This window comes from Rhinopithecus roxellana, chromosome 17, assembly GCF_007565055.1.
Source record: "Rhinopithecus roxellana isolate Shanxi Qingling chromosome 17, ASM756505v1, whole genome shotgun sequence".
NCBI lineage: Eukaryota > Metazoa > Chordata > Mammalia > Primates > Cercopithecidae > Rhinopithecus > Rhinopithecus roxellana.
The window spans coordinates 80,980,015-80,993,976 of NC_044565.1; the positions used below are offsets into that span (position 1 = coordinate 80,980,015).

The 13,962-nt window shown below is 40.6% G+C and overlaps 1 protein-coding gene across 1 annotated transcript in view; it reads right to left on the reverse strand.

Annotated features, from left to right (window-relative positions):
• Nucleotides 1–13,962, reverse strand: part of DHX57 (DExH-box helicase 57) — a 76,336-nt gene that overhangs the window by 22,395 nt on the left and 39,979 nt on the right. Inside the window, exons 14-17 of the mRNA XM_030921430.1 lie at nt 7,470–7,566; nt 5,681–5,854; nt 5,014–5,214; nt 1,778–2,054 (exon numbers count right to left, since the gene is read on the reverse strand). Coding sequence (XP_030777290.1) covers nt 1,778–2,054; nt 5,014–5,214; nt 5,681–5,854; nt 7,470–7,566 — 749 coding nt within the window. The remainder of the gene's footprint in view (nt 1–1,777; nt 2,055–5,013; nt 5,215–5,680; nt 5,855–7,469; nt 7,567–13,962) is intronic.

Genomic DNA, 13,962 nt, shown 5'->3' on the forward strand with positions numbered 1-13,962 from the left:
ACTCTTATTTATTGTTTTACTTAAAAATCTACACTGGGAAGAATCCTCTTATTTTATTACAAATGTTTACAGGTCTTCCTTTTCCCTACAAATGTGTAAAATCAGCAGGGAAGTAAATTTTCACCACTTTACACATACTAATTCATTAATCCAATGATATTTCTCTGCCTTCTCAGGCTCTAAAGATACCAGCATGAGCTGCAGTAGTTTCTCATGGCAATCTAAACCAATGCCCTAGCTGCAACACCACTGAAAATCATTCTAAACCAACCATAGTGCTTCTAATTTTTGTATATTTAAATAATCTTATAACGAATATAACAGCAGTAAAATTTTAGTTTCTACTTGGAAGTAAAATTCCTTCCTTTTTAGACAGGCCAGTGGGAAAAGGATTGCACGTGGGAGATTAATATTATGTTTACAGAGTCCAGCAAAGGACAGGTGCTCAGTTTTGGCCAAGGATGATATCAACATTTCTTCTCTCTCTCTCTTTTTTTTGTTTTTTCTTCAGATCACTAAATGAAGGGAGACATCAACATTTCTGGATTCAGACTCCAGAATGCTCACCATTATACCATGGAACCTCACACCAGACATCAACATTTCTAATGAGTCTTTCTTTATTCCAATAAAAGAAAATGGTCAGTGAGAGGTTGGTTTAGATGATTTGGGAAAAGGCAATGGAAGTCCTGTTCACAAGGCTGATACTGTGTACCCCCAGCAAGTTATGTCACCTCTTCTGGTTCTTGGTTTTATCATTTCTTTCTTTTTTTAAAGACTAGTCAAGTCTCAACAATCAATTGAGATAACTCACTACCACTGGACCAGCTGGTTTATAATTTGTTGTTAAGTCAGGGAGCTGGACTAAGATATTTTTGCAGATCTGTGAGTTTATAATTTGATGACATATAACATTAAAACTGAAGAAAATGAATACATTCATTGATTCCCCTAACTATATAAAATAAGCCATGATAAAAATAAAGGCAGATTGCTTATCATGAAAGGACCAGTAAAAAAGATTTGTTTTAATGAAGAAAAAAAAAAGGCAGACTGACACTCCACCTAACAGCAGAAAATCCTTTCTTCTCAAGTATACTCGGAACACCCTTCAGGATAGACCATATATGTGCTTGACCATAAAACAAAGCTCAATACATTTTAAAGAGGATTGAAATAGTACAAATATGTTTTCTGTCCACAACAGACTGAAATTAGAAATCAATAATGAAAAAAATTTTGCAAACTCACAAATATATAGAAATTAAACAACTCATGCCTAAATAATAAAGGGTCACAGGATAAATAAAAAGGAAAATCAGAAAATACTTTGAGATGAATGAAAAGGAAAACCAAAATGTATGGGACACAGCTAAAATAGTCCTTAGAGAAAAACTGAGAGCTGTACATGCTTACATAAAAAAGAAAGATCCCAGAACAATAACCTACCCTTCTACTTTAAGACACTAGAAAAAGAAGAGCAAACTAAACCTAAGTAAACAGAAAGAAGGAAAGAATAAAGAGCAGACAGTAATGAAATAAAGAACAAATTACATGACATTGTTCCCTAAAAAATCTTTGTTTTATTTGTTTTTGTCTTTTCAGAAATTTATTTTTGACCTTCTCCCTCCCATGCAGATGTGCCCTAAAAAATTCACATCTAACATACAAGCAAATTTTTAGGGGGCTCACATGCCCTTGATTCCCCCATGGTCCCCTTAGAGACCTATGGTCGTCCTCTTAGAGACTCCAGTTTAGATGAATGTTGTTTACTTACAAACGGAGACTTAAAAGCCAAACTGGCAGCAATGGTGAGAGCAGGATCCAAACAGCGGAAGATGGACCCAAACAACATTAGTTTGCCAATTCTCACATCCACAGGCAGAGAGGCCAAGTGATACCCAAGAGGGGTCAATTTTTCATCTGGAGTTAATGCTCCTAAGTCTCGTAATCGTATTTTTGAGGCACGAAGAGAATCGGCGTGTGGAGGTTCAATGAGCCGAGAGAACACAGACTGGAGATTATGAGCACTAAACATCTCTAAAATTTTAATTCTGAAAAGGAAACAAAATAACAATTTGCTAATTTTATTTCTGGTGGGATGACACAGAGGAATAATTTCTTGTGAGTGAGAATAACTGACAAGTTTAAACACAAATTTTTAAAATCTCGTGTTTTCTACTTCTACCAATAAACCACAGAAGCACTTTCAGATTCTAAAATTTTAATTCTGAAAAGGAAACAAAATAACAATTTGCTAATTTTATTTCTGGTGGGATGACACAGAGGAATAATTTCTTGTGAGTGAGAATAACTGACAAGTTTAAACACAAATTTTTAAAATCTCGTGTTTTCTACTTCTACCAATAAACCACAGAAGCACTTTCAGATTCTGAAACTTACTCATATTCAGAATAAAATTCTCTCTATAAACTTTCAAAATGCTTCTCTCCTTAATGGTGGGATCGAATTATAAAATAGAGTTCATGACAAAAGATAATAAGTGCTGGCAAGGATGTGGAAAACTTGGAACCCTGCACATTGTTGGTGGGAATGTAAAATGATGCAGCCACTATGAAAAACAGGATAGAGATTCCTCAAAAAATTAAAAATAGAACTACCATATGATCCAGCAACCCCACTTCTAAGTATACACCCAGAAGAATTGAAGTCAGAATCTTGCAGAGAGGCCAGGCGCAGTGGCTCACATCTGTAATCCCAGCACTTTGGGAGGCTGAGGTAGGTGGATCATTTGAGGTCAGGAGTTCGAGCCCAGCCTGGCCAACATGGTGAAACCCAGTCTCTACTAAAAATACAAAAATTAGCCAGGCGTGGTGATGCGCACATGAAATCCTAGCTACTCGGGAGGCTGAGGCAGAGAATCACTTGAACCCAGAGGTGGAGGTTGCAGTGAGCCAAGATCACGTCACTGCACTCTAGCCTGGGCAACCTAGCAAGACTCTGTTTCAAAAAAAAAAAAGAAAAAAAAAAGAATCTTGCACACAGCAGAGATACTTGCACTCCTGTGTTCACTGTAATATTATTCATAATACCCAAGATATGGAAACAACCTAAATGTCCACTGACAGATGAGTGGATAAAGAAAGTGCAGTATAGGCCGGGCTCAGTGGCTCAAGCCTGTAATCCCAGCACTTGGGAGGCCGAGACGGGCGGATCACGAGATTAGGAGATCGAGACCATCCTGGCTAACACGGTGAAACCCTGTCTCTACTAAAAAATACAAAAAACTAGCCAGGAGAGGTGGCGGGCGCCTGTAGTCCCAGCTACTCCGGAGGCTGAGGCAGGAGAATGGCGTAAACCCGGGAGGCGGAGCTTGCAGTGAGCTGAGATCCGGCCACTGCACTCCAGCCCGGGTGACAGAGCAAGACTTCGTCTCAAAAAAAAAAAAAAAAAAAGAAAGTGCAGTATATATACATACAGTGGAATACTATTCAGGCTTAAAAAAGAAAGAAATTCTGCAATATGCAACAGCATGGATGAAAGCTTGGGGACGTTATGTTAAGTGAAATAAGTCAGTCACAAAAAGACAAATGCTGGATGGTTCTACTTGTATGAGGTATCTAAAATAGTCAAACTCACAGAAGCAGAGAGTAGAATGGTTGCCAGGGGCTGAACATGAAGAGGGTAGATCTCATATTAAGTATTTTTACCATAATAAAAAACTGGACATGAATAGCTTAGATAGTTCTGACTGCTATACAATTAAAGGCATTTATTAAAAAATTTTAAATGATCCACTTATTCCTTCGCACATCTGAAGGTGCAGTCTTTATTTATTTATTTATTTATTTATTTATTTATTTATTTATTTATTTGGGATGGAGTTTCACTCTTATTGCCCAGGCTGGGGTGCAATGGTGTGATCTTGGCTCACCGCAAACTCTACCTCCCAAGTTCAAGTGATTCTCTTTCTTCAGCCTCTCGAGAAGCTGGGATTACAGGTCTGTGCCGCTACACCTGGCTAATTTTGTATTTTTTTAGTAGAGATGGGGTTTCACCATGTTGGCCAGGCTGGTCTCGAACTCCTGACCTCAGGTGACCTGCCTGTCCCAGCCTCCCAAAGTGCTGGGATTACAGGCATGAGGCACCATGCCTGGCCCAAAGTTGCAGTCATTGTTTATAAAATTAATCTGCATTGTGTCCTGCCTTGTGATAGCTCTTCAAAAACTAGTGTTTTAAATTATGAACTTCATCCAGAAAAAGAGTTCTCATTTTAAAAAGACAAATTATGAATATCAGCAACTTAAAGAAAAGTGTAACATACATAAAATTTTATTTACTTCACATACAGCTCCTTTTTAAGTTGCCAACTTATAAACATACAATTTCACATTTTTATTAACATGTATATTTTTGGTACCTTGCCTTTTCTCACTTAATGTAGTTCACTTTAAGACATGAATTGACAGTAATTCACTTACTTAAATTTCATTTTTATTTTATTTATTTATTATTTTTTTTGGAGACAATTCTTGCTCTGTTGCCCAGGCTGGAGTGCAGTGGTACGATCTCGGCTCACTGCAATCTCTGCCTCCCGGGTTCAAGAGATTCTCCTTCCTCGGCCTTCCAAGTAGCTGGGACTACAGGCGTGCGCTACCACACCCAGCTAATTTTTTGGATTTTTAGTAGAGATGGAGTTTCATTCACCATGTTGGCCAGGCTGGTCTCGAACTCCTGACCTCAGCTGATCCACCCTCCTCAGCCTCCCAAAGTGTTGGGATTATAAGCGTGAGCCTCCACGCCCGGCCCTACATATATATTCTTAAGCTCTATTTTAGGGCTATGCTCTGCAATGTAAGAGATCTTTATGTGCAGAAATTTAAAAGGAATGGTAAAGGTAACACTAAGGATCTTTTTCTTTGCAAATAAATGAGATTATTGGTGGTCATTCTTAGCCAAATATCTTCTAGAAGTAAAAGGAAAACATGGAACTTAATAGAGTGAGAAACATTTAGACCTTTTGGAAGCAAAACACAAAAAAACAGATGTCACCTTAGACACAGCTGTTCCAGTGGCACTCTTTGTATTTCTGGTAGCTGTTGCTTTAAAAGCTGGTGATTGTAGTGATGGCTAGTGAATAAATGGAAGCAGACCCCAGATGCAACACGGCCTGCTCGGCCTTTCCTTTGTAGAGCATTGGCTTGAGACACAAAAGTGTCCTCTAGACTTTCCATCCCTTTGCTGGCATCATATCTATAAAGAAAAAGAAAATACAAAATTGAGTCATTTTATAAAAATGTGGCCAAGACTGCTTGGCATGGACAGAACAGATGAACCAGCTTCCTCCTGTAGGACACAGTGCCCTGTATATTCCGGGATAGTTGAGTCGCTGGTAGGAGCAGCTAATGCTGATTTAAATGGCATCAAATGCAGAGTTTCCCAAACTAGATAGTTTCTTTATTCAACCCTTTTTCATACAAGCACATATCATATCACATGACAAAAAGAGAGAAAAAGCAATTCATTACTTTTCATCCCCATTTGATGTTAAGCTCCATGCTCTTGGCTACAGAATCACTCACGCATCCACGTGCAGTTTTCATAAATTATTTTTTCATACAGTAATCCATATAGCTTAATAGCATTAGCCATTAACAACTGTGTCTCCCTAAATGAAGCATTTTTAGCCCCTCTCTTACATCACCACAAGACGGAATACCTCTTTTCTTTCATTTTCCCAGAATCGATGACATAGACAACATCATCGATGGTTATGGATGTCTCAGCAATGTTGGTGGAAATTATAATCTTAGTTACTCCTACAGGAGGTTTTACAAACACAGCCTGCTGCTCTTCACTGGATAAAGATGAATGAAGTGGGTGAATAACACATCTGGAAGGAAATAAAAGCACATGAAGTATTCTAGCACGTAGCACTGAAACTGGATTACAGTGGGTGAATTTCTACTACGACTTCAGGTATTAGCAACTTCTCCACAATCTGTACTCAGAGCCCAGCTTTTCTACATAGTAAAGTATTGGCCAGGCGCAGTGGCTCACACCTATAATCCCAGCACTTTAGAAGGCTGAGGCGGGCAGATCACCTGAGGTCAGGAGTTCGAGACCAGCCTAGCCAACATGGTGAAACCTCGTCTGTACTAAAAATACAAAAATTAGCCAAGTGTGTTGGTGGGCACCTGTAATCCCAGCTACTTGGGAGGCTGAGGCAGGTGAATCACTTGAGCCCAGTAGGCAGAGGTTGCAGTGAGCTGAGATCCCGCCATTGCACTCTAGCCTAGGTGACAATAGTGAGACTCTGTCTCAAAAAATAAAATAAAAATAAATAAATAAATGGTAAAGTCCTTTCTGATTTTGACAAAATATTTACTTAGTTCTAGGAACCAAAAACCTCATATCAACTTGGGAAAAATGATGGAGTGTAATTCAGTAATAAATAATGAGGAGGAATAAATAATTGATATTCTACAAGCAACAAGCCTAGTGCAAACTAACCAGCAAAGAATCATTCTTCCTTTAAATACAGAGAAGAGCCTGTAATCCCAGCTACTTGGGAGGCTGAGGCAGGAGAATCACTTGAATCTGGGAGGTGGAGGTTGCAGTGAGCCGAGATAATGCCACTGCACTCCAGCCTGGGCCACAGAGTGAGACTCCGTCACAAAAAAAAAAAAAAATACACACACACACACACACACACACACACACACACACACAGAGAGAGAAAGAGAGAGAGAGAGAGAGAGAAGAGAGGTGATAACAATGATGTAACCTCAGAAACTTCATTCTTACATTTTTAGGGAGTGTTCGTTTGTCAAATAGTTCTCTTCTTAAATATGAAAACACACCTAGTGTGTCTTACTCCTGGAATCAGAACTATTGAAGATGATTTTCTCTCATAATGGTAGGACTTCTTTGTTGTTACTAACGCTGCCTTTCCCCCACCCTCCCCCACTCTCTGGGGCTCTGACATCTAAAATTACATGCAAATTTGCTGAGTCACTATGCTACGTGAAGAGAATTTTTTTTTGAAACGGAGTTTCACTCTTGTTGCCCAGGCTGGAGTGCAATGGTGTGATGTCGGCTCACTGCAACCTCCGCCTCCCAGGTTCAAGCTGTTCTCCTGCCTCAGCCTCTGGAGTAGCTGGGTTTACAGGTGCCCGCCACCACATCTGGCTAATTTTGCATTTTTAGTAGAGATGGAGTTTCTCTGCGTTGGTTAAGCTGGTCTCAAACTCCCGAACTCAGGTGATCCGCCCGCCTCGGCCTCCCAAAGTGCTGGGATTACAGGCATGAGCCACCACACCTGGTCAATATTTTTCCTTAATAAAAGGGGAATAACTGATTTCCTGCAGCAAATAGGTTTGTTCATTTCCAGCTGGCATAAACAAATGTATGCTCGAAGAGTCGTACTCTTCCAGGGTCTAAAGAGGGTGATATCTTTATAGGTAACTGCAATGGATGATTAAGAATATAGAAAGCTATTAGCTTACCGATTACTACGTCTGTTGTTGAAAAGAGAATTACACTGTAGCTGTTCATAAAGCATTTTGATTTCTGCTAGTCCTGGTAAAAATACAAGTACAGCACCTGGGTATATAAAAAGAATCAATATGTGGGTAAGCTTAGGCACAGAAAAGAAACAATGAAATTAAAAAAAAAAATCAATATGATAAATGAAGTAAATGAAAAACTAATATAGATTATAAAGCTGTTTTTAACCAAAATATGCAATAATCTGAGAATTTCGCCTGTGGTCTCAGCTACTCAGCAGGCTGAGGTAGGAAGGTCGCTTGAGCCAGGGAGGCGGAGGTTGCAGTAAGCCAAGATTGCGCCACTGCATTCTAGCCTGGGTGACAGAGCGAGACCCTTTTCAAAAAAAAGAAAAAGAAATTTTCACTATCATTTTTATTTTCTTTGTAAAGTCCCAGAGGATTTAAACAAATAAAAAATTACATGTTTTATATATTCTCTGACTTAATAAGGACAAAATGGAGATTTATCCTTCTATAACCAGAAAAACTGAGGTGTGGAAAAGTATAATGTCTATCAGTATAATGCCAAGAATTATTAGCTAAGCTCTTTTTTTTATTTTAATTTTTAGTTTTTGAGACAAGGCCTTGCTCTGTCACCCAGGCTGAAGTGCAGTCGCACGATCACGGCTCACTGCAGCCTCAACCTCCCCAGGCTCAGGTGATTTTCCTACCTTAGCCTCCCGTGTAGTTGGGACTACAGGTATACGCCATCAATTTTTTATATTTTTAGTAGAGACAGGGCTTTGCCATGTTGCCCAGTCTGGTCTCAACCTCCTGGACTCAAGTGATCCACACACCTCAGCCTCCCAAAATGCTGGGTTTATAGGCGTGAGCCACTGTGCCTGGCTTAGCTAAGCTCTTTAAATACACTTTTTCAGTACACTAGTTATTTTTTTGGTTTGTTTTTGAGACAGCGTCTTGCTCTGTTGCCCAGGCTGAAGTGCAATGATGCGATCTTGGCTCACTGCAACCTCTGCCTCCTGGGTTCAAGCAGTTTTTCTGCCTCAGCCTCCTGAGTAGCTGGGATTACAGGCGTGCGCCCCACACCTGGCTAATTTTTGTATATTTAGTAGAGACGGGTTTCACCATGTTGGTCAGGCTGGTCTCGAACTCATGACCTCGTGATCTGCCTGCCTTGGCCTCCCAAAGTGCTGGAATTACAGGCGTGAGCCACCGTACTTGGTCCCACTGGCTACTTTCTATTTCTTTCTTTCTTTATTTTTTTAGAGACGAGGTCTCACTGTACTGCCCAGGCTGGTCTTGAACTCTTGAGCCCAAGCAATCTTTCTGCTTTAGCCTCCCGAGTAGTTGGGACTACAGGCATGCACCACTGCACCTGACCTTGATATTAAATTTCTATAGGAAGAGGTATTCTCCTAACCTTATAAGACAGGAAGACTATTCTCTCTATTAATAAATAAAATCCATAAACATTTTACTGGAAATGAGAAAAGGAAACTAACTGGCTGGCCAATCTGGTAATCTAAATTCAGATATATTTTAGAGATAGCCCATTAACTAACCCTATCATATTAACAGTTTATGGGCTTTTAAATTTTACATTAAAGAAAATAAGCATGAAAACTGATTATAGTATATTTCTGTGTGAAGAGCAGTCACTCACTCAATAGTCACCTTCTTTTGTGCTTTATTCAGGGAGAAAAATGGTACTGTTTCCACCAGCCTCTCCTTTATTCCTACAAATATTTATTGGGTACCTATGTCAGCTCCATGTGAAGTGCAATGGGATATAAAACAAGCATCTGTCAGCAGAGAACTCATAACCTATTATTCATAGTTATCCTTTCCACTAAATAAATGAGGAATCTTAAATATCACAAAACTGGAACTCTGATGAAGGCTGAAAGAGATCTTACAGCATTTAAAAAAAATACTTCATAGTAACAAAGAATGCTCACGTATATTATCTCATTTAATCCTCATAGCCATCCGCTGAGAAGGTTATTAGTGGCCAGGCATGGTGGCTCAGGCCTGTAATCTCAGCACTTTAAGAGGCTGAGGTGGGTGGATCACTTGAGGTCAAGAGTTCGAGACTAGCCTGACCAACATGGTGAAACCCCATCTCTACTAAAAATACAAAAACTAGCCTGGCATGGTGGTACATGCCTGTAATCCCAGCTACTCGGGAGACTGAGGCACGAGAATCACTTGAACACAGGAAGTGGAGGTTGCAGTGAGCCGCGACTGTGCCATTGCATTTCACCCCAGGCCACAGAGCAAGACTCCGTCTCAATAAAAAAAAAGAAAAAAGAAAAAAAAGAAGGCTACTAGTACCCCTATTAGTGACTCAGTAACTTCAGACTCAGGTCACAGAGTTAGTAAGCATGGAGCTTGGACACAAACCTAGGGTTTCTGGCATCAGATCCATGTTCTTTCCATTACATACCCCATGATCCTCTCTGCTAAAATGCCACAAAATTTTATTGAGGTCAGGTATGGTGGTTCATGCCTGTAATCCCAGCACTTTGAGAGGCAGAAATGGGAAGACTGCTTGAGCCTAGGAGTTTGAGACCAGTCTGGGCAACATAGGGAGACACCGTCTCTACAAAAAATTAAAAATTTAGTAGGGCATGGTGGCACATGCCTGTGGTCCCAGGTACTCGAGACGCTGATGGAAATTGTAGGATTGCTTAAGCCAGGAAGTTGGGGCTGCAGTGACCCGTGATCGGTCCACTGAACTCTAGCCTGAGTGACAAAGTGAAACTCTATCTCAAAAAGAAAAATTTTAAAAATTATTTATTAAAGGAGAAGATAAGCAAAAAGAAAAATACAAAGAAAAAAGCCACAAAATTAAAGAATGATAAAACATACTATTACATGTGAATTGAAAATTTTGTCTATATTTTTATGTGCCTCATCTGTCCAGGATATCTTTAATGTTCACAAATATGTCACATATGTCACTGACTTCCTAGTCACTATATCTACTCTGCTTTAAATTTAGGTAATTTTCTTTCTTTCTTTCTTTTTTCTTTTTTTTTTTGAGACTTGTCCCCCAGGCTGCCAGGCTGGAGTGCAACGGTGCAATTTTGGCTGGCTGCAACCTCTGCCTCCTGGGTTCAAGCGATTCTCCTGCCTCAGCCTCCGAGGAGCCGGGATTACAAAATTTAGGTAATTTTCTAACATTTCTTCTTCATTTATGATTTTTTTGCTATGCTTGATTTTTTTCTTTTTCTTTTCTTTTTTTTTTTGAGACAGAGTTTCATTCTTATTGCCCAGGCTGCAGTGCAATGGCGTGATCTCGGCTCACTGCAAACTCCACCTCCGGGTTCAAGCAATTCTCCTGCCTCAGCCTCCTGAGTAGCTGGGATTACAGGCATGCACCACCACACCCGGCTAATTTTGTATTTTTAATAGAGATGAGGTTTCTCCATGTTTGTCAGGCTGGTCTTGAACTCCCGACCTCAGGTGATCCACCCACCTCGGCCTCCCAAAATGCTGGGATTACAGGCATGAGCCACCACACCTGGCCGATTTTTTTCAAAAATAGTCTTCTCCTTTGGAATGAAACAACATAGGCCGGGCGCGGTGGCTCACGCCTGTAATCCCAGCACTTTGGGAGGCCGAGGCAGGTGGATCATCTGAGGTCAGGAGTTCCAGACCAGCCTGGCCAACATAGTGAAACCCCGTCTCTACTAAAAAAACAAAAAAATTAGCCAGGCATGGTGGTGGGCACCTGTAATCCCAGCTACTCGGAAGGCTGAGGCAGGAGAATCACTTGAACCCAGGAGGCAGAGGCAGTGAGCCGAGATCGCACCACTGCACTCCAGAGTGAGACTTTGTCACACACACACACACACACACACACACACACACAAAATTACAAAAATTAGCTGGGGAACATGGTGGTGCACACCTGTAGTCCCAGTTACTTGGGAGGCTGAGACAGGAGAATTGTTTCATCCTGGGAGGCAGAGGTTGCAGTGAGCCAAGATCCTGCCACTGCACTCCAGCCTGGGTGACAGAGCAAGACTGTCTCAAAAAAAAAAAAAAAAAAAAAAAGAAACAAGATATTCAGTCCAGTGAAGTGATACTGCATTAGCCAACACTCACTACTTGCCAAGTAAAAATAAGGCATTTAAATAATTTTTTATGGCTCACAAGTCTCTTTAGATGACCACACAATGGGCCGGGTGTGGTGGCTCACGCCTATAGTCCCAGCACTTTGGGAGGCCGACTCAGGTGGATTATCTGAGTCAGGAATTCGATACCAGCCTGGCCAACACTGTGAAACCCCGTCTCTACTAAAAATACAAAAATTAGCCAGGTGTGATGGCACATGCCTATAGTCCCAGCTACTCGGGAGGCTGAGGCAGGAGAATTGCTTGAACCCAGGAGGCGGAGGTTGCAGAGCCGAGATTGCGCCACTGCACCTCCACTGCCTGGGTGACAGAGACTCTGTCTCAAAAAAAAAAAAAGAAAAGAAAAGAAAACCATGTAATGATTAAAGTATAAGCAGAAAAAAGCAGCCATTCCCATTTCTCTTCTTTATGACCACATAAATATATATATATATATATATATATATATATTTTTTTTTTTTAAGAGACAGAGTCTTGCTCTGTTACCCAGGTTGGAGTGAAGTGGCGCAATCTTGGCTCACTGCAACCACCACATCCTGGGTTCAACAACTCTCCTGCCTCAGCCTCCCAAGTAGCTGGGCTTACAGGTGCCCATCACTATGTCTGGCTAATTTTTGTATTTTCAGTAGAGATAGGGTTTTGCCATGTTGGCTAGGCTGGTCTTGAACTCCTGACTTTAGGTGATCCACCCACCTCGCCCTCCCAAAGTGCCCAAGGTGGGCATTACAGGCATGATCCACCATGCCCAGCCCACATAAAGTAATTTTTTGATCTATTATTCCATTTAATGATAACATTCATTTATTCATGCAACAAATATTTGCTCTGTACCTAAATATTCTAGGCACTGTTCTAGGGTCTGAGAAATATAGTGGTGAACAAGAACGGTCTATTCTTTTTCTTTCTTTTTTTTTGAGACGGAGTTTTGCTCTTGTTGCTTGGTGGTGAGCCAGAGCGCCTGGCTGAAATCTCTACTCTTAAGGAGCTTACATCCTATTGAAGGAGGTAGTCAGTATGCAAAATTCTAATTTCAGACATTGTTAAGTGCTACAATTAAAATGAATTATTTTATTTTATTTTTTGAGATGGAGTCATGCTCTTGTAGCCCAGGCTGGAGAGCAGTGGCATGATCTTGGCTCACTGTAACCTCTGCCTCCTGGGTTCAAGCGATTCTCCTGCCTCAGTCTCCTGAGTAGCTGGGATTACAGGCGCCCGCCACCATGCCCAGCTAGTTTTTGTATTTTTAGTAGAGATGAGGTTTCCCCATGTTGGCCAGGCTGGTCTCAAACTCCTGACCTCAAGTGATCCGCCTGCCTCGACCTCCCAAAGTGCTGGGATTACAGGTGTGAGCCATAGCACCTGGCCAATTTTTAGATATTATGATAGAGTAAGGGGAGTGGGGCAAGAAAACAGATAGGGTGGTCTGTAGAGGTAAATTGAGAAGAAACCTGAAGAAAATAAAGGATTTAGTTAAGAGAAGATTTGAAGTATTAATTCTAGGGACAGGGGACTGCAAGTGAAGTTAAGAAGGCTCCCAGGATGGGAAGACAGTGAGTGGAGAAAAGTAGTGATTACTCCGTGTACAGTAGTAGTAATAGTGTTTAACCATAATAAGTGTTCAGTTGATCCTTGAACAACATAGGTTTGCACGGCATGGGTCTACTCATTGGCAATTTTTTTTCAATGAATATACTGGAAAATTTTTGGAGATTTGTGACAATTTGAAAAAAACTAGCATACAAACTGCATAGCCTAGAAATATGAAAAAAATTAAGAAAGAGACATGTCATGAATGCATAAGACCCCTATAGATACTAGTCTATTTTATTCTTTATATCATGAAATAGTATATCATAAAATACACACAAACCTATTATAAAGAGTTAAATTTATCAAAACTCACACACACACACACACACTTATGGACCATACCTGGTGCCATATGCATCTAGAGAAATGTGAACAAATATAAAAATGCAGTATTAAATCAGGCCAGGCGTGGTGGCTCATCCCTGTAATCCCAGCACTTTGGGAGGCTGAGGTGGGCAGATCACCTGAGGTTGGGAGTTTGAGACCAGCCTGATCAACACGGTGAAATCCCGTTACTACTAAAAAAATAAAAATTAGCCGGGTATAGTGGCGTATGCCTGTAATCCCAGCTGAGGCAGGAGAATCACTTGAACCTGGAAGGCAGAGGTTGCGGTGAGCCGAGATCGCGCCACTGCACTCTAGCCTGGTCAACAACAGCGAAACTCTGTCTCAAAAAAAAAAAAAAAAAAAAAAAGCAGTATTAAATCACAACTGAATACAATGAACTACAGTGCAGTATACTGGTGTAATAACTTTAT